The sequence below is a fragment of the Scomber japonicus genome, chromosome 19 (assembly GCF_027409825.1).
Source record: "Scomber japonicus isolate fScoJap1 chromosome 19, fScoJap1.pri, whole genome shotgun sequence".
Taxonomy (NCBI): Eukaryota; Metazoa; Chordata; class Actinopteri; order Scombriformes; family Scombridae; genus Scomber; species Scomber japonicus.
The window spans coordinates 21676398-21697768 of NC_070596.1; the positions used below are offsets into that span (position 1 = coordinate 21676398).

The window sequence follows — 21371 nt, forward strand, 5'->3', positions numbered from 1 at the left end:
GATATACAGCACATTCATTTAAGTATTCAGACCCTTTCACATTTTATTATGTTGCAGCTGCATGCCAAATCCATTTAAATTCATTTTCCCCATCATCAATTTACACTCAATATCGCAAAATGAGAAAGTGAAAAAAGAATTTTAACTTCCCAAATTTATTAATAAGGAAAAACTGAAATATCACATTGACATAAGTATTTAGATCCTTTTCTCAGTACTTAAATGGAACACCTTTAGCAGCCATTACAGACTCAACTCTTCTTGAGTAGGATGCAACAAACTTTGCACATTTGGATTTGGGGATTTTCTGCCATTCTTCTCTATTACGTTGATGAGGACTGTCGTGGACTGCCATTTTCAGTTCAATTGGGTTAGGGTTAGGGTTAGGGTCAGGGTCAGGGTTCTGGATGGCCACTCAAGGACATTCAAACTTGTTCTTAAGTCACTCCTTTGTTATCCTGTCTGTGTGCTTAGGGCCATTAAGCCCAGTTGGAGGTCCTGAGTGCTCTGGACCATTTCATTAAAGATAGCTTTGTACTTTGTTCTATTTAGCTTTTCCTCAACCTTGACCAGTGTTCCAGTCCCTGTCACTGAAAAGACCTCCACAGCCTGATGCTGCCACCACGCTTCTCCGTTGGGTGGGTATTGAGCAGGTGATGAGTGGTGCCTGGTTTCTTCCAAACATGACGCTTAGAATTGAAGCCAAATAGTTCAACCTTAGTTTCATCAGACCAGATAATCTTGTATCTCTCAGTCTGAGAATCCTCCCTGCCAAACAGAAGCCAGACTGGGACTGTGGCTCAGGTGGTGGAGCAGGTCGTCCACTAATCAGAAGATTGGCAGTTCCATTTCTGGCTCCTGCAGTCCACATTTTAAAGGGTCCTTGGCAAAGATAGTGTACCCTTAATTGCTCACAAGCACACACATTCACGCACCTGCGCCATCAGTGTGTGAATGATTAGATCCTGATAAGCAGGTTGGCAGCCCCAGCCATCAGCATGTGAATGTGGCTTGTAGCGTAAAAATGCTTAAGAATGGTTGGAAGACTAGAGAGGCGCTATGTAAGTGCAGTCCATTTAGGATTTACCATAGCAGAGGGTCTGAATACTTACCGTATATCAATGTGACATTTCCTTTTTTCCTTTTTAATACATTTGTACTGACTGTAGATTGATGAGGGAAAATTTTTTTAACAATATTAGCTTAAAGCTGCAACATAAAATATGAAAAGAGTGAAGGGGTCTGAATGCACTGTATGTCCATCTGAAATAAGACATGAGAAGCTTAAAATGAATTCTTGCACAAAATGACAAATGAATGGCTGTACAGACTGTGTGGCACTCAGTCACTCACTGACTTATAAATCACATAGTCTCTGAATGTTGAACTGATCAGAATACAGCCTGTTTCACAGGCTAATGATACATGAACATGTACATGTTACTGGCGTGTGCATGTAAGTGCCAAATAATGTATCTTGGAGTGAGATAAATTCTTGACCTGGTTTCTACAGGCCCAATCCTACTGATCTTACATATCTAAATAAGACACATTAGTAATGTGTGTGATGTTAAATCATGCAAAATAAAAGTAAAGCCCGTTTCACGTGCTTAAATAACACATGATGTTTAGTGAAAGAACGTAAAGAGTCCATGATGAACGGTGCATTTCTCCACTACAGCTGACAAAAAGCCTTCCACACAAGCCGACGTTATAAATTAATGAGTGTAGGGTATTTAGACGTACTTAAGAGTTTGTTCCCATTTATTTCCGCTGAATGTTGGACAGCTTTTCTTTGATGTAGTTTCATCATCAGTCTACTGAGTTAAGGCCAAAGCTGTGAGTTCATCTGTGGGATCATCTGCTGATCGTCATCACAGAGTCGTTTTGATCACATAGTAAGACGCCTCCAAGCATGTTGAGCATACGCAGCCTGAAGGAAATAAAACGAGCTGAACCTTCATGCCTCGACAAATCGGCTGCCAGTTGCACCACGATGTGTTTATTAACATCTGCCAGTATCTGGAGCCACACTGCGCCTCAACTGCAAATGTAAGTGTAAAAATTTCAAAAGTAAAATTTTGAGTCTCAAGGCCAGAGGGAGGTCAGGCAAAAACTGCTTTGAGCACGTTCAATTTGTGCATTTATTTCATGGTCAGCTAAGGAGTGATAGCGAACACATTGAGCTCACTGAAAAGGCTGAATCGTGCAAACTGTTTTTTGTTTTGTTTTTTTTGGCTCTCTCTAATAAACAGGTTTGCCGTAGCAAAGATCCTACTGTGGCATGCATATTCAACATCACCCTGCTTGCATCCTGGCAGCTTCACATTCAGGATGAAACACAGAAAAAAGCCACATTAATAAACCATCTTTCATCACCGAGCTTGACATTTTTCCTTGATGATCATGAGATTTCCCAAAAAGACATCCTTGGAGGTTATGAAATTTGACTTTGGTGCTTATACAGGTCCTGACAGGGAAACCCCAAGCACCAACCAAACAACAAAACCATTACTTTTCTGGGCCCGCATGATCAACGCCTACCTTTATGAACAAAATCACTGCTTATTTGTTTCTAAAAATCAAACTTCTTTCCTCTGCAGTTCTCCGCAGAGGTTTGGCTCAAGCTTGCTCCTTATCGGCCCTCCAAAGCTGCTCTTTCACTTCTGTTGGCAGCGTGTTGAACAGGTCCTCCTCCACCACCAGCCCGCTCCTCTTCAACAGCCGACACTCGCCCAGCTCCACCGGGAGACACTCCAGACGGTTCCCTCTCAGCTCCAGCTGGGTCAGCCCGGTGAGCTCCCCGAAGCGCGATGGTAGCGTCTGCAGGCAGTTGTTACCCAGATTCAGAGTGCGCAGCTTCTTACACTGGAACAGCTCTGGGGGCAAAGTCTCAATCTGAAGTGGAGAGGATAAGAGGAAGATTGATGAGAAGTGTGAGTTACCAGTTAACAGAAAGGCTGAGTTGTTCAATTTTTAATCCGTATGCCATGGCCAGATGAGACTGGAGAGCTGAGATGTGGGCAAAGGGCAATCAGGAAGGAGAGGCGGCTGTCTCCACTGGAGACTAGTTCAGATCTAGATCCTGTTTACCTCAGATGTTACCCAATTATTCTTTTATTTGCTCAGAGATTTCGCATAACTAATTTAGGTTACTGGAAAAAGAAAACAGCTAAATGGCTTCAAAGGCCTCAACAAACAATTTAAAAGCAGACTGCCAAGTCCTTTTTGTAGCATCTAAAAAAAAAAAAAAATCACATCTCTAAAAAGCTGGTGGGTATTATTCCTACACGGACACAATATTCACAATTACACAACTCATTGAATTTATAATGTGTTACATTAAGAGTGTAAAGAGGATTTAGGTGAGAGAGGCCTTAAAAACGCCAGAGACACCAGAAGGGTCCTTTTTAATGGAGCTATTTTTGGTTGCACATAAACCTGCTGGAACCTATTTTCAGTGTGCAACCACCGTAAAACGACGATAATAGCATCCTTTACTGAAAACACATGATGCCGTACACATGCCTTTGAGTTCTAAAAACAGCCTTTTTAGGAGAATGTTGTTGTTCCTAAATTTGCATGGTAAACAAACTGCCTCTCTCTAAATGAAATAACTACACTGCAAATGAACAAATAAGGCACATTTAAAGACTGAAAGCCAAAAAAGACTAATGAAGTCATGACTGTTGTGTCAGGATTTGGCAAAGCCCTCAAAAGCAACTAAAACAAACAACATCCTAAATAATCAGCATTTGAGGGGACGTCTATAAGAGACCAGAAGATCATCTTCTCTTTAGAAAAAAAAAGGGGAGAAACTATGAAAAGGCAAAGGAGTACATCATGCTCAAAGAATCATAATGTGGTTTCAGAGAGAAAAAAAGTATAATTATACCATAAATGTGACTATGCTTTGAAAATCTCTAATGGTTTCTATTTATTGGTCCAAAAAGATGAAAAGAAAACTGGCAGTAAAAAATAATAATAATCTGTGCTTCATTCCAGACAGGAGGACTTTTATCTAACATGTGTGACAGCGGTTAGCATAATTTAACTGCTGTGTACAGCACAATAATGCATTTACAACATACCGCTGAATCATGTCTTCTGCTATTCCAGTCAATGGAGATTTTCCCGGATAAACAAATCAAGATCACATTAATGTTTTCAACCTTTTTATGTCCTGAACTCCTTGGATGTTTTCTCTGAATTTCTATCTATGAACATCTCAGCATTTATAAGTTCTGACCTTTGTAGACACTTTTACCTGGCCTTTGCCCTAAGATAAGATAAGATAAGATGGGTGGAGAACATAGGAAATAAAATAAACTTTCACTCAAATGAAAACAGAAAGAAGCATAAGGGCACTTTTCTTTTCTTCTTACCCTGTTTGCCGTCACAGCAAAGTACTGCAGGTTCTGGAGGAAGCCGATGTCAGCGTGGATGCTGGTCAGATTGTTGTGACTCAGGTCTAAGAAGCGCAGTTTGCGACAAAAGAAAAGCTGGCTGGGGATTTTCTCGATCTTGTTCCTGTTCAGATACAGCCGCTCCATGTTGGTGAGCGTGCCGATCTGAATGGGGATGTAGGCGATCTGGTTGTACCACAGCTTCAGGCACACGAGCCGGTGCAGGTGCTGGAAGCTGATGATCTCCTCGATCGTCTTCAGGTTGTTGTCCTTCAGGTCGATCTCCTGCAGGTTGTGCAAACTAAAGATGGAGTGCGGGATGCGTTCGAGATCGCAGCGAACGAGCTCGAGCTCCGTCAGGTTGACCATCTTCTTCAGGCTGTTGAGCACCATCAGTTTAGTGCCCTCATTATTGATAGAAAGCTTCTGGAGGTGCACGCCCACGTCTGTCACCACCTGTGGCAGCTTGGTCAGGTTGCTTTTCAGACGCAGCACTTTGAGCCTTTTGAGCTCTCGGAGTCCATCGATGACAATGAAGCGATTGTTGTCCGCACTCAGGTTCCCAGTGAGGTGGAGCTCACTGAGGTTCTTCAGGCTGTAGATCCACAGTGGGATCTCCTTTATGTCTGTGAACTTAATGTGGAGCGACTTCAGGTTCTCCCTCAGGAAAGCCAGAGCGGGAGCCTCAATTTTAGCTGGTGTGTGGTAGAGCCACATTTCCCTCAGGTTTGAAAGCTGAGCGATGATCGGAGGGATCGTGACATCAGGAATAAGCTCCAACTTGAGCACTTCCAGCTCTAGCAGATCAAACACTGTGTCTGGGATCCCGCTGAGCATGAACAGATGCAGCTCCAGCTTATCCTGCGAGTTCTTGGTGATGCGCTGCCTCAGCTTCTCCAACGTCCATTCGTTGTTGAGGTTCAGCTGCCTCAGCTTGTTCTCGCTCACCTCTGACAGAAACACAGCAAAGCGCTTGGAGTAGAGAGGGTCATACTGATCTATCATGTGCAGCATGAAGGCAAAGTCGTTCTTTAAATCAGGGATGTCGCTGTAGCTGCTCTCCTCGCGGATCGACTCAAAGGAGTATCGTTTGAGTGAGCGGCTGAGCATCCAACAGAGAGTGTACATGCATATAAGACCATAAACCACCACCAAGCTGATGTAGAAACAGGCCAGGATCTTGAAAAGAGTTGCTAACGGGTGAGCGCAATAGAACGTGCTGTATCCTGTCAGATTCTGAATCTCCACCGCGCACACTACACTGAACCTGATGTAGCTTACATAGTACCCTGTATAGCTAATGATAAGTATAAACTTGATTACTTTGATGATGGTCTGACGGATGTAGAGACGGTACACTATATCACCCTCCTCCACATGAATCCTGAACTTCTTCACTTTCTCAAAAAGAGCCTTGGCCTGCTCCCCTTCCTTTTTATCTAAGACCCCAGTTTCAGAGCGATCTACAATTCCTTGTTCAATTCTGGACTTTGTTCTTTGGAGCATGGGCACACTCGCTTCAACGTCCTCGCTCACACACGAGGCCTTCTTGTCCATTGAACCGTTCATTTTCCCCAAAGGTTTGGAGTCGCTCTCCTCGACCACGGTCTCGGACAGAGCCCTTGTTGTCCACGGGGAGTCAAAACATTTGAGGAGGATGGAGACAAAGTGTTCCAGTTTGGAGCTTGTGCGTGGGAACTTGAACCAGAAGTTGCTGCAGGCCAGAAAGATAAGAGTGTGGAGTAGCACCAGATAGGGGAAATATTTGGCAAACCAGTGTAGTTTGTTTTCGTAGCAAACAGCGTCCACATAATTATACTGATGACGGTCGAGGTCATACTGAATGCCTTTGGGTTCCGGTGCAAAGGGGACAGTCACGTTCGAGACGGGCATGGTCTCGCACGACCTGTTGATCACCCACTTACAAGGCAGGCAGATCATCTTGTCCTGCGTGACCTGCAGTGTGCCACCAAACACTGCGATCATCAGCATGACGATTGAGATGTAGTCGGTGAATACGTCCCACCATGGCTTCAGGATACGGTACGCTGGCTGGGTGTCAGCAAAGTACCGGAGCTCTGTGATGGGAATCATGATGGTTTATCTGGAGAGACAAAGACAAGACAAGGGAATTATTTGGTGATGCATGTGTTTAAAAAATAATGGATTACAATTTTTAGTATTACAATAAACAACAGAAACCTTGAAGATTCCATTGTTTCAAAATGTTATTCAGGATATGCTGTATGTTGGCCTCTAAGATGTCCCAAGAGATGATACAATTAGTCAAGAAAATGAAGGAACAACTATTTTGACTACCAATGAATTGTTGAAGTAATTATAAGCGAAAATGCCAAAAAATCTGATTTGCGCTTCTTGAAAGCAAATGTTTGCTGTTTATTTATGATAGGAAACTGAATATATTTGAGTTTATTAAATTTATAAATTTGACAATTTACGCAGTTTTTTTCAACACACAACTTCAAATGCAACTAGTAAGTATTCAAATCATAATGAAAAAAGCAAAACAATCATAATTTCCCAGAAGCAAGGCAAACGATCCAAACCCCAAAAATATATAACTTACAATGACATAAAAACATAGAACAGTAAATCCTCAAATTTGAAAAGCTGGAACCAGAGACTGATCTGTATTTGTGCTTACAAAATGATTCAAAGACTAAAATCAACTATCAAAATAGCTGCTCATTACTTTTATGATGATCCACTAATCAACACTTTAGTATATCAGGTGGTATATGATGCAAAGACTACATTTGCTGAGGGATCTAAATATTCTTGCCTCTGTAACCATTATAACATCCTAAGTAATGCTTTATACTATTATTATACTACTATTCAAATGTTTATTGCATGAAGTAACCCCTAAAACTGATTTCAAATGGACACCACATCAAGATCACCATCCACGCCCTCTCTTCATTTCATCTCTCTTGCAGTGCAGTTTTAAGAAATCCTTCTTTAACCTGGTTGAGTGGTGTTTTATTTATTACGCTGTGAGAACAGGACATCATTTGTCTCATTTAAAAAATGAGCTCTAACTCAGAGAAATCAATAAGCCCTGCATATAAACACAGTACAATTAGGCACTGAACTCCAACTCAGTTATCATATTTATGATGCCTTTCATACATACAGCCCAGTCAGCACGTTTAAAGCCAAGTGTGGAGGTTAGCAGACAGAGGTAGCACAGACAAAGAAGGGCAGGAATGATATTTTTGGGTAGAGTCTGCTGTGTGTCAGGGATATCCCAAGCATCCTGCGTGTGCCGACAGCACACTGCAGTTCAAAGACTGCAGAGCAAGCCGGAAGCGAGAGGACCACAGACCCTGACACAGCACGCATGTCCACACAAGTCTCTGTTTCTCCATCACTGCTGATGTGTAGTGATTTCTCTGTATGCGCCTATTCACGGCACATTTTAACAGTTTTAACAGTCTTCTTTAAGATCCTCTTTGTCAGTTTAATTTTTAAAAGCTGCGTCATATCACTCTAAAACGTGAATAAATGATTACAATAAATGGGGAACAGTGAAACCAAATCAAGAACTTGCACTTTGACTTCAATGCTGTTTCAGTGAGCAAGTGAGATCATACTGCTGACCATGATCAAATAAACCTTGAAACCAAATCACTGTCCCAGGCGTCCATTTACGGCTGAGTACAGCTGTTAAACCACAACTGGGCTACTTCCCCTCCCATATGCGTAATTGTGTGGTTAATGCAAGAAACTCAGCAATTTCTTATTTGTCCAGTTATGTTTGTTGTTACAAAAAAGCAAAAGATAAGTGATCTATCTGAGAGGAAAAAAGTTGAGAGTAGGAGTTGATTACAAAAAAAATCCCTAAAACTGTATCACCCTTGTCTGCTCAACTTACCCCTGACTTACAGGAAAAGGATGAAAGAGGATAGCTGATCAAGTGGTCACAAAAAAAGCCTTGTTTCATCCAGTTCAAACCAGAATGTCAGTACAGGCGGTGTGAGGGCCTCCTCTGTGAGGTCGCTGCTTTTAAAACCAACTCAGTAAGAACAGCACAGTGACCCCAACAGCTGCCAAAACACCTCTAATTGTACGAGAGACAATCTTAAACACCAGTGCAATCTCTGTACTTCATTGAATGGCACCGGATTCATTAAACTAAACTAGAAAAGTACATTAAATAAGTTTAGACTGAAAATATGAAGATAATGGTTTCAAATCACAAACAACAATCTGCCCTCTTTCATACAGACGGCAGAAACTTGTGGATTCCCTGGTTCACGCTATAGATAATATCTCTTATGTAACATGGCTGCACTGATAAGGTCAAATAAACAACAAAGATCCATGTAACGTGCCTTAAAAAATAAAAGCTTTAAGTCTTTTGATGAGTCTTACACTGGCATCCAGACTGTCACAAATTGAAGATGAAGTAAAGTCGCAGTGTGTGATAATCTGATATCTTTTGTTCAAAAGCGCATCCAAGGATTTCTTCCTCTGAGGAATCACTCTCATTATCATAAACAGGAGCAGAGGAACAGGGCGTCTTCAAAGTCAAACTGGATTTCTTTGGAAATGGGTTAGGAGCTCTGTCCCGGCTTCCTGTTTGTATCCCTATGCTGGTACATTTTTCCTGAATTTGTTCCCCCTGAACAGAGCTGCTTTTGTGTGGGCGGTCTTTGTGTCTCTGAGACACGGGCTCGGAGACGTGCAGGTGAGCTCGCTCGCTGAGAGAGGCGATATATTAACAGAGCCAGCAGTAATTTCCCCTCAAGGACACTCTTGGCTCTCAACTGAAGCTACAGACAGTAACACAGAAAAATAAAGAAACATATGATATGTGTTGTTACTGTGCACGATCCATCAAAAGGAATTTAAAAGGTCCCATATTATTATACTTCATGTTATATTCATATATGAAGGGTTTATTTGTGTCTATTAAACACTTCTCTACCATGATACTACCTCTGAGGATGAATCCCACTGACTCTGGTGACTCTTTTCATCTCTTAGGTTCACATTTGTGTTTTAAAGTTAAAATATCTTCACAATTATTAAATGTATTGCAATGAAATTTGGTACATAGATTCATGCTCTCCTCAGGCTGAACTGAATTTTCATCTTGTGTCATTATCAAAATCTCAGTCACTCCAGTATTGTCGTTTATGACCAAAAAGCCTACATGCAAAACTAATGACATTCCCATGAGCCTCAAGGTCAAGGGCGTAGGTTTGGTTTTAGTTGGAAGGGACATTTTTTTGTCAGACTGCCAAAATAATTGTGTATGTGTACTTGCTCTGTATCACGCTTATCTTTCCTAAGCACGTGTGTTCACACACATACACAAAGGAAAGAGCCTAACTCTGCTGAATGTTTACTGACTTGAATAAAATCTGGACTTGTATCATGATGTTTATCTGACTTTTACATTTAAGTCTATTGATAGACAACTATAAATCTGAGACCAAAATTAAAGATTTATAGACTATCACAATCGATGTATAGAAACCTGCAGGTAATGAGCTGCTCTATAACGAGCTGCTGGAAGGTTTTTAAACCTCACCTGAGACTTTTTATTCAACCCCTGAATGTATGGCTCGATCTTTCACAGCTCACCTGAGAGGCTGCAGTTCCCCTGTCTGAATCTCTGTGCCGCTGTGGCTAATTTAGCTTATAAATGATGTTACGTGGAGGTAAAGCTGCTAGACTGTTTGAGGTAAAAATATTGGTGGGAACAATCCAGCAACACCTTGGTATTAGTAATGACATGTACATACAGTCCATATTCAAATCTACGTCTATGGCCTCTCCTGTACTTTGGGTTTTGTGCTAGTTAGGAAATGTTAACTACTATGGTGAACATTAAACCTTAACAATGTTTACATGGTTACATTAGTTTTAGCTCAATGCATCTCTGTGCATTAACTAGGGCTGGGTATCGTTTAAGAAATGATGGTACCAGTAACAATCCAAGTACCCTTAAAGTGATACCGATACCAATTGAGTACTTCATTCAATACCCATCATGTGAATAGAAGCATTAAATTGCGACTTCACCTCCACAGATGGGTTGTGGCTACTGTGGCAATGGGCCAATCACATGTCGCATTAAATCAAAGCAGGGATCATTTGACGGGAGATGTTTCGATACTACCGATACCCAGCCCTAGCATTAACGTACAGCGTCACAGAGCTGCTTTCATGACTGCCGTTTTGTTTTAAACACCAACCAGCATTTAAAAAAACCTAACTAGAGTTGCAACAATTAATCGATTAATTGATTAGTCAAACAACAGAAACATAATTACCAATACTTTTTGATAATCATTTTAGTTTGTTTTTTTTAAAGCCAGAAATTAGCTAGTTCCACCTTCTCACGTGTGAATTTGATGCTCTTTTGAGATTGTGGACTGTTGGTTGGACAAAACAAAATACTAGAAGACCCTGAGCTTTTTAATATCATCTGACATTTTATGGAAAACACAGAGACAACAATCAGCAGATTAATTGGTTAAAAAAAAAATCAGTAGCTGCTGCCCTAACCTGATTGATGACTAATTAAAAAATTCACCCACAGGTGAATGTTACGCTCCACAGGGAAGATCAAAGCGCTGCGTCTTACAAGCCAACTGTGACGTCTCATTTGAGGAATTGCCACTTTGTCTTTGTGTGTTTTCTTTAGTTGCTTTGCTTACCTACGAAACTTGAAAGACATGTTAGGGAGGCGCATGTTTGGAAAATATGAAACCACTTCTCACACAGTCCGTGCAGGGACGGGATCCTGCAACCTTACAACCCTGAACGGTGTTTAGAAAATAAATGGATGGATGGAGAGATGGATGAATGCCAGCGCTGCCATCACTAACAGTGAGCCTGAACTTTTATTACATTGCATCAGATTGATATGTGCTTTGTTCGGGTTTAGGATATCTGTCAATATATCTTCACTGTAATGCAACAGAGAGCATTACACATTAACTGACTGACTCCAACCTGATGCTGCACACACATAATGATGATATTATTATAACCCAGCATGGATGAGTAATTCACTGCTATCAGTCTCCAGTGTTGTGTCCACAGTAGGGCGGTAACTCAATAATTCATTATCGGTCATTTTCTTGATTAATCAATTAGTTGCTTGGACCATAAAATGTCAGAAAATGGTGAAAAATGTCGATAGCTATTTCCCAAAGACCAAGAGGACCTCATAAAATGTCAAATTGCTTTGTCACTACCATGAATGGGAATTGATAAGATTGTATTGATATCAATGCCATTATCTACCCTGCTTTATTGATTCCCTTATCAATTCCTGATCAGTTATTTGAAAGTTGGCCTACACAGGTTTTCAGTGACAATGCTGAACAACTGTTTTATTATCTCCACTGTTTATCAATGACCTTCTGATGAATATTTGAAACATAATTGGTAGATAAGTAGATAAATGGTCCACAGCCAGAAGTCAACTGAATTAATAACTGACTTAATTAATTGGAAAGCATCTTACAGGCCTCTGTCTGTATAACAAAATGGGAGGAGGGGGATTGCGCGCCGCACTGCAAAATGTTAAAATTAGCTGAGTGACAGCATAGAAAGTTCACAGTACACTTCACATTCGCCTCACAAATGTAATTATTTAGTCATTAAAATAAAACATGCTTGCAGCCGCTGTCGTTCTTGAAGATGAACTACAAGACAGCTGAAGATAACTTTAGCGTGTGTGCGCTGTAAACAGTCGGGTGGAGGCTCTGCCCTCACAGATGAGTTCTGCCTTTTCCGTTATGTCAACACCAAACAACTGGGCTTAATAGGAGGACTCTGATGGATCGGACATACTGGAACCGGTTCTAAACTGGAACCGGTTCTCGATTCCAATCGCTAGTCTCTACTGACAGCCCACAGCATGACAATATTCACTTTACTATCATAGGGCTAAAGAAACCAGCAAATATTCACATTTGAGAAGCTGGAATCTGGAGAACCTTTATTTCTTAAAAAGACTCATAATGATAAATCGATTATCAAAATAGTTGTCGATTAATAACTGGCAACTAAAACGATTAGTTTTAGTTGCCAGTTGCCTAATGTTTGAAGCTCTAGTCCACAGGATCTACTTTATGGTTGTTGCATAATACGTTTAAGGGATAACTCAACCAAAGTAGTTTAAGTTTGGTTTGTTTACTTCTGAATCAGTCAGGTCAGAATCAGTGGATGAGTTTCTACTTTGTTGCATTTTCTCTTCAGTTGAGTTTCAAGCGAAACAAAATGGTCAGAATATCTCATGGGGTTGGCAGATGGACAAAGGACAGCTTGTTTTTCTTCTGGGATAGTTCTCCAAAATGGACCATCAGCAGAACTGGCATTTCTTCATAACTGCAGTCATCGTTTGAGTCATATACAAAGCCTGGGAAAGCAGGACAAAAGGCTGTACACTGCAGCTCCCAATGCAGGTACATTTAATAGGATACCTCCAGTGACGTTTCAAGCTTACCGCTCTTCTTCAGACATTTGCTTTCACAGATGTTGTTATCTGGTCCAGCACCTGCTTTCCTATTATTTTTACTTCAAAAGATGACTCAAAATGTATAAATCGATTATCAAAATATTTGTCAATTAATTCCACTGGCTCGACTCGACTCGGTTTGTTTTCCACTAGGGATAGTACCTGGTACCTAGTACTTTTTTAGTACCTGCTCTGCTGAGGTTCCAAGCGAGCCGAGCCGATACTAAATGTGACGTCAACAGACTGCCGGTCACTGATTGGTCAGAAGAGTTGTCGCTGGAAGAGTCATGAGCCGTCCCACACAAGAATCAAACCCGGCATTTTTAAATACCGGCAACGGCCATACTGCTCAATTTTCTTGCTTTGTGTGTGACAGAAAGCCATATACAGCAGCAAGTACACCATCGCCTCCATGTCCTCCATTCTTTATGTGTTTGTGGCCCACGTTGAGTAGGCACTTTTTGGTAATGGAACCATACCGAGTCGAGTCGAGCCGAGTAGTGCTAGAACTGTATAGTGGAAAAGCGCCATTACTTTGGTCTGAATCAGTGGAGGAGTTACTACTTTGCTTAATTTTCTCTTTGGTTCAGTTTGGTTTCACAAAATTTTAAGCGAACCAAAATCTATCAACAAAAGTCATGTGTGAGCTGTCATGCTGTTTATATCTCAAGGAAGGACATTTTTTCTTCCAGGATCGCTATCCAAAATGGACCACTGGCAGAATTGGCATTTCTTCATCGTTTGAGCCATGTACCGAGCCAAAATATGCAAGAAGAATGTCACACGTGGACACATTTCAAGGCAACATCTAGACAACAACGTGTTACATCATGTTACTCAAAGAAGACATGCTGCCTTAATCTGGTTTAAAAGAAGGAAGCGGATATTGAGTGCATGCCATGTTTTGTTTTATTATGGCACAGGGTGTGGCACCTTTTGGACGTATTCCATATGGATTGAAGCACTGAAGGATGTGCATTAGCATTTCCGTTGTCATGTTTCTTATGTTCCTCAAGCGTTGTTTATATGTTGTCCGTATGTTCTTTATGAAATTGTGTAAATAAAGTATATTGGGTTTCATATTAAGGTTAGAAATATTGGGGAGGTGGGGGTTCTGCTGGTACTATAGCGAATATCTTATTTTACAATCCGTACTTGTACGCACTTCTGTTGGCTTTACTTCCTCTTTGTGTCTGGGGCTTTTCCCGGGAAGTTGCTGTTTGGAAAGTAAATTGCTCAGCGACAGTCCCGGGAAGTGCGTCTTTGCTTCCTGTGCGACATAGCGCAGTCACACCCACAACAGATTCACAACCTGATGATTTCCAATTATCAGCCTGTTGCTGGTTTTAGCAAGGAGGTCTGTTCTCATTGAGTGTACTTCCTGATACGTGGATGTTAAAAAAAGTGGAGTCGGTTCAGGATGATATTCTTGGCAATCAAACATCCACAACTCCTTCCGAAAACATGAGATTGTCCATGTCCTGTTCCTTGAGAAAACAATCATGGACAGACCGCTTTCACTTGATTTATCACAGCTTCCAATCTCAGCCCATGTCCCCAACCCTGGTAGTTGTAGTAGACTTGAGACAAGAGGCAAGAGATGGAGCATTCAGGGGAAGCATCTTCAGTCCTAACCAGGTGTGAGGCCCTGTTCTTACGTGCCATTAACATGATCTGATCACAAGTGGGCAGCCCTAAATGCGTCACTTCACACCTGGCATTAGGATGAGTCTAGACTGTCCACTCGAGACCGGATCTCACTCCCCTGCTCTTTATGCAAATAAACACCTACATCATTTCCGTGGTGCAGGAGGAGAGCAAAACTCAGCAGCCATACATTTATCTTTTAGCTCTGTTAACGAGCAAGATTGAGATTGATACTTAAATGAGAATATAGCTGGTCCACCTCCTGAAGACGAGACCTTCTTCTTGAGTGAGCCTGGACAGGTTAGGTTAACCCTCTACCCTCTTTAACTTTAATCAGCAGGTGGTAAGAAAGACACCTCGCTCATTCTTATTCACACACACACTTACATTGGAGGACAAAGACTTACATTCATTTCCTGGAGACATACCTTAACCATAACCACTACTGTAACCTTAACCACTGACCCACAAAATCAGCATTTTCCCCGATTGGTGACACAGCTTTGTTAGAAAAGCCTTCCCCATGTTAACTAGTCCTAAATCTGAAATGTGCCCCTAAAAGTAGTCTATGACAGACCACACACACACACACACACACACACACACACACACACACACTTGCTCACAATGCAAATCTCAAGGGCCAACATTATAATAAAACCCTATGGTGGTAACCTTGCAATACACTTTAGAGGAAGACATTACAAATATAACACAAATATGAGAGTACAGGGTATAACAGTGGCATGTTTAATCTGTATTAGTAGATTTTTATAAAACACACATCATAAAGCAAAAATCATTCACTATAACTCAGAAATGTACCACAGACACATTGTAACGCTTCCTGGCTTCACTACGGATTAAAAAAAGCAGCATTTCCTTTCTTTTCAGGAGCAGCAGATTTAACACATGAGTGTCAATTTGTCTTTAAAAAACTGATTTTATTCAACTGCCCGCTGCTGTATTTTATGTTTTTTTATGCCATAATATCGGAATACAAGCAGCTGGCCTTCAGCTCTGACTGGCACGAATATGCTCAGGAATATTAGCTAAATTACTTCATCATCCGGGATTAAAGAGTCAGACAGTGAGGCAGTCATATAAAATAACATGTAATCTAATCCTGAGAGCGACCCTTTTCCTTTTTGGTGGTCTCTCTACAATAATAACAGCAGCAGCAGAGAACCGAGAAGCGACGTTACTGGAAACGATGTCTCATACATACCGACGGCCGGTGAGTTAGTTAGCAGGCTGCGGCAGCTCGTGACACCCCGGTAAAAAAACAGGAGATAAACTCACCGTGTTTATTAAAGCTGCTGTCTGTCGCCTCCTCCGCGCGCCGGTGACACATTTCTCTCACGTTCCTCGGCAGCTCGTGTCGGGTCGGACACCGGGCCAGAGCCCCGCGCGACAAAACCACGAGAAGGCAAGAGCAGAGTGCGTTCGTTCCAAGACTTTGCTGCTGCTGCAAGTACGAGACTGCCGGAAGTGTTCATGTTATCAGAATAAAAGCACGGCGTTAGTAAACAGTAAAAGCTTCTTTAAAAAAAAAAAAAAAAAAAAACTTTTACTATGTTAAATTTCAGTTATATAAAAATTAAGAATCATAACGGAGTAAAAGTGTAATTTTAATACAAATTTAAGTTGTCTCTTTAATATCTGGGCAGGTACAGCAGATGAAAATGAAACTTTTAGGTTGACTTTGGCTGATTTGACCCTACTTTTCAGGGTCACATTTTTTTTTACATTTAAGAACTGTAAAAACACACAAAAGGCAGTATTAAAACATGTTCAAATGTTCTCCTGGATCATATCAAAGTGACTGTGAATGTCTTTTCCCCATAAGATTAACCAAACATGTATTCATGAGTGATGGGGAATGATGGGAATTTATGGGTGTGAATTGGTATAGAGACTAATTATGAGTCAGAATATGAACAGTATGTTAGGGTTAAAGTTGCTTTTCTTCGTTGACTAATTATCATTGTTCCTGTCAAATAAATTGAATTAAAAGTAGGAAATAAATAAATACATAAAGTGGAAATGTATCATTATCATTATTATTATTATTATTATTATTATAATATTAGTTTCATTACTGTGGACAAACAATATTTAAACAATATATAATATATAACCAGTGATATTAGGCCTCTGTTTTCTTTATTAGTTATTATAGATATATGTAGAAAGGCCCAAATAAGCGTTTTACTCTTCATTCTTTGTTTTTTTTCTTTTATGTGTGTTTTGTTTTTGTATCATGTCTTTATGATGCCACATTTTAATTAATAATTTTAAAAAAAATTTAATTAGTGTTTAAATTAAAAAATGATAATAATTATGAGACTGTGTATGAAGCCTCCCATAAAAATGTGATGAAAAGAAGTTAAAGAAAGCTACAAACTATAATTCCCTTTCATCCTAAATCCGACTAACATTATTGATTAAATGTTTACTTAATTTCAAGCGTCACACACTCACCTCTGAGTAGATACATTTCCAAAACAATCAGATGTAATTAAACTTGTAGAGAGATTATTCCTATTAAATAATAAATGTTGGCTTTTAGTTTATGGCCATGAATAAGGAATGAACCCTTCCTGTGTAAGAGTAATTGACCAGAAGATCAGATACAGGGTACACTATTTCTTAAATGGTGTGAATATAGGGTGTAATAAATGTTGCATCTGTGCTGACATGTCTTTTTCTATTATAGCACACAGAAACTGCATGTGGACTCACCACAGAGACAATGTGTCAGCACTGAGAGTCCTCCCAGTGTCAGACTGACTGCAGTTTCCCCTAAACAAGCTTCCCCTCACCTCCCAAAGCAGGATTAAGCAACACACCCTTCAGTCCAGTCCAGCTCACTAAATTGAACTTCAGACATTTATTCGTGCCAAGGTCATTTGTGATGATTGCTGGGCCCGTTCGGCTCAGCTATAAACTCTCGTAACAACCTTGGCCATAGCCAGCTGGGACAATAATGGAAATTGTTTCGTTATAAATACTGTCCCTATTCCTTCCACTCCCTTTAAAGCCTTGGCAAAGAGTAAAGTGATGATAACTGTCTGTGCACACCTCAACACATAATATAATATGGGAGTTTGGTGCTGATTTGTGCCAAACTGAAATACTGAATCTGAAATCTGTATCTTTTTTAAGTCTTAATATCTCCCTCTGGTGGTTGGGTTCATATGAATGACTGTCTTTTTCTCTATTATGGGAGAGCTTAATGAGCCAAAACTTAAAGTGGATTCTTTTTGGTAAAAATTAACTCTGGGCAGGCACATCGTTTTGGATGACTACCACCACAACGATCAGGGACAGTCACCAATTACCATGCCAAGGCTAGCAGCACAGTTTCAGATTAACACAGTATATTGTGTGGGGTGTACTGAAATACTTTTGCCTGCATTTTAAAACAATGGAATGGAAATGGTTGTTAAAAGTGTACAAGACGTATTTGACAGTACACCCCTTTTAAACAGAATAAGCTTAAGGAGGGTAAGGTGGGTCACTCCATTTCTACCCGACACTTTAGATTTAGATTTAATAATTAGATTTACCATTTAGATTTAGATTTAACATTTAGATTTAGATTTTTACGTAGTCACATTTTTAACAATTATATACATTTTTACATGTATTTCTGTCTTAAATGAAAGAAAAAATAGCTAAATGTGAGTAAAGTGAGCTAAATATTGAATATATATCAGCTATAAAACTGTAACCAAAATTTTACAATGGGTGCCTCATATACAAATTGAAAGGAAGGAATTGATCGATTAAGAATATAAGGGGATTAAATGAAAGTTAAAAAGTATGACTATAGGCCTATACTAACCCTGCTCTCACCCTAACAATTAACATAGCTGACATCCAAGCTGATTACGTCTATCTAAGTACCTACATCTAAACTCAAATTAATGCAGTGTCTTTTTTTCTAACTTTATTTATGGGTTTTGAACAGGGGTGAACAGGGATGTAATGCCTTATTGTTATTTATTTATTTTTATGTACGTTCTCTTTTTGGAAATAGTTAATAAGGACCGCAATAAATCACTACTAGGCCTACTACTGATGTATGCAATAGTCATACAATGCAGTCAAATTACATGATGTGTAGGCTATGTGAACCACATAATGGCTGTGATTGCTCTGGGTTTAGCCCCGGATCTTATATCAACTCTTACATCGGCCCCTGGTTCTGACTATTATTAGTTTTAATCCTAAATTGCAATTACATCTGCTGAAATACCAAGTCAACGATAACCACTTTCATTTTGTTGTCTGAACAATGTGTTAATAAAGTTTTTGTCGAGAAAAAAAAGTCAACACATGACATCATCAAACAGCGACTAAACACGTGATGAAATCTCTTGTAACCTAACCTATTAGGGTTGAACATTATAAACAATCATGTCGGTGTTACAGACGCTTCTTGTCCGCTTACCTTCATCAGCTTGCACCGGGATGAGGCTCGCTGTCGGTCGGCTGCTGCTGTTGCGGTGTCTGAACGGAGCACCGGCGGCCTCAGTCAGGAGGTTTGAAGGGTTTCTCTCCACACAGCAGGGTCAACACAGCTCTCATCACCTATTACCTGCTGACAGAAATGAAAACGACCTGAGAAGAAGTCACAGACAATTTTCAACCAGTCCGACCTTCAGGAGTGATGCTGTGGGGAAGATCCAGCCTACACATTATCAGCTGGTTTACACATGCAAGGTAGAAAACCAGATTTAACCCTCCTGTTGTCCTCAGGTCAAGGAAGGAAGGAAAGGTGTAAGGAAGGAGAGAAGGAAGGAAGGAAAGGAGTAAGGAAGGGAGGAAGGAAGGAAGGAAGGAAGGGAAGGAGTACAGAGGGAGGGAGGGAGGAAGGAAGGAAGGGAGGAAGGAGGGAAGGAAAGGGGTAAGGAGGGAGGGAAGGAAGGAGGAAGGAAACCAGGGAGGAAGGACGGGAGTAGGGAGGAAGGAAGGATGGAAGGAAAGAAGGAACAGTCAAAAGAGATGGGGTCAATTTGACCTGGGAGGACGACAGAAGGGTTAAGATGTTTTGTTTTTTGGTTGCCCTGCTTCATGTGAAATTAATTATAACTGTGTGCAATATTGTTATGTGGACGAGTGAGTGGGTTGTTTTATACTTTATATTGTGTTTTATGTGTTTGTTCTTTTTTTAAAAATGATTTATTAGCTCTTTTGCACTTAATTTCGTTGTACCTGCTAAAATTAAAATACAGATATTCTGATTCTGATTCTGAACTTTGCAGGTTTGCTCCACCAGGTCCATGCAGAAGATTTCCAAGCATGCGTACTACAAAGGGGTCGTGATAGTGAAATGTGAGGGGTGTAAAAATCACCACATCATCGCTGATAACCTCGGCTGGTTCTCTGACCTGGAGGGGAAGAAGTCAGTGGTGTTTTATTAAACCTATAAACATGAACCTGAATGTGATGGTGGTGTTCTCACTGGTTAGGTCAATTCATTTATTATATGTAGAAAGGTTGCAGTTAACAATTATTTATATTTTCATGGTTTTGTCTATAAAATGTCAGAAAATTATGAAAAATATTCAGTTTACTGCCACAGAGAACTAAATAAACTAGCAAATATTCACATTTGAGGAGCTGGAATCAGATCATTTGGACATTTTCTCTTTAAAAATGTCTCAAAGTGATTGTGAATGTGTCCTTTAAGTTTATTTTCTGGTGTGGAAACAAAGTCTTATCTTGTGTGACATAGCAGCAACATCTCATTAAAATAAATTTGATTAATCGAATAATCGTTGCAGCCGTGGTCAACAACATGCAGCTTTATGGTTGTTGCTTAATATGTGAAAAGAGGAATTTAACCAAGGAATTTAAGAACGTTTTCACATCTATAGTTATAGTATGTTTCAATGTTAATCTGTGCATATGGCTTTTGTTTTAAGACAGACTTTAAATATTGTGAACCTGTACATTAAGCTTATTTTCTGGTGTGAAAAGCAGCAACGTCTCATTAAAAACAAATATTTAAATAGAGATGGGTAAAAAAGTAAAGTGGAGGCATGAGGTGAGACAGATCTTCGAACTTAAGTTTCTAGATAAATGGAAAAAGTGATCAGTGTTTAAGCATGTCTGATTAACTCAAGTGGTACAAAATCCACTTAAGAAATTGATATGATTGATTGTACTTGTGTGTATTTCTTAATGACTCATGCTGTGTTGCCTTATGCTTCAGAAACATCGAGGAAATCCTTGCTGCTAAAGGAGAGACGGTGAAGAGGGTTGAAGGAAGCACTGCTTTGGAAGTAGTATTGGATGAATCCATCAAAGAGTCACAGCGCCGTGAAGACACTGAAACAGCAGACAGTGACCCAAAAAAAAAATAATGATGTGTTTACACTGTGTATGTATATTGTGAGATGTTTATGTTAAATTTTATAATAAATACAATTCTTTTTCATTCCTGCTGTTTATTGTCATGTAGCCTGAATGAGGAATAAAGAAATGTTTTTTTAATAGCAGAAGCTGGAACTATAATCACAGCTACTTATTGCAAATAAAACAGATCTGCTCAACAGGTCTGCTCAACTGTGTGGTAGAGATCACTGTGTCATGATATCTCATCAAAAACTAAATCTATTTAACCCAAACTTTTTGGGCAATCTTTACCACTTTTATGAGGTATGTAATGCACAAACAGACCATTAGATTGTCTTATGGTTGCTATAGATACAGATTGTGCTAGTGTATAAACGAAGAATAACACAAATCACTGCTGACATAAGAGATCCTCCTGGAAACATTTTTTGAAGTTGAGTTTC

The 21371-nt window shown here is 40.0% G+C and overlaps 2 protein-coding genes across 2 annotated transcripts; one reads left to right on the forward strand and one right to left on the reverse strand.

Moving 5' to 3' along the window:
- Positions 1-34: 34 nt before the first annotated feature.
- On the reverse strand, positions 35-16002 carry lrrc8aa (leucine rich repeat containing 8 VRAC subunit Aa). Its single transcript, XM_053340384.1, has 3 exons — positions 15862-16002; positions 4386-6510; positions 35-2898 (listed from the first exon to the last, which is right to left on the reverse strand). The coding sequence occupies exons 2-3, from the start codon at positions 6498-6500 to the stop codon at positions 2623-2625; spliced, it is 2391 nt and encodes a 796-aa protein (XP_053196359.1). The 5' UTR covers positions 6501-6510; positions 15862-16002; the 3' UTR covers positions 35-2622.
- Positions 16003-18965: 2963 nt separating this feature from the next.
- Positions 18966-20964, forward strand: dnlz (DNL-type zinc finger). Its single transcript, XM_053340389.1, has 3 exons — positions 18966-19290; positions 19833-19972; positions 20786-20964. Exons 1-3 carry the CDS (start codon positions 18985-18987, stop codon positions 20934-20936), a joined length of 597 nt encoding a protein of 198 aa, XP_053196364.1. The 5' UTR covers positions 18966-18984; the 3' UTR covers positions 20937-20964.
- Positions 20965-21371: the final 407 nt, after the last annotated feature.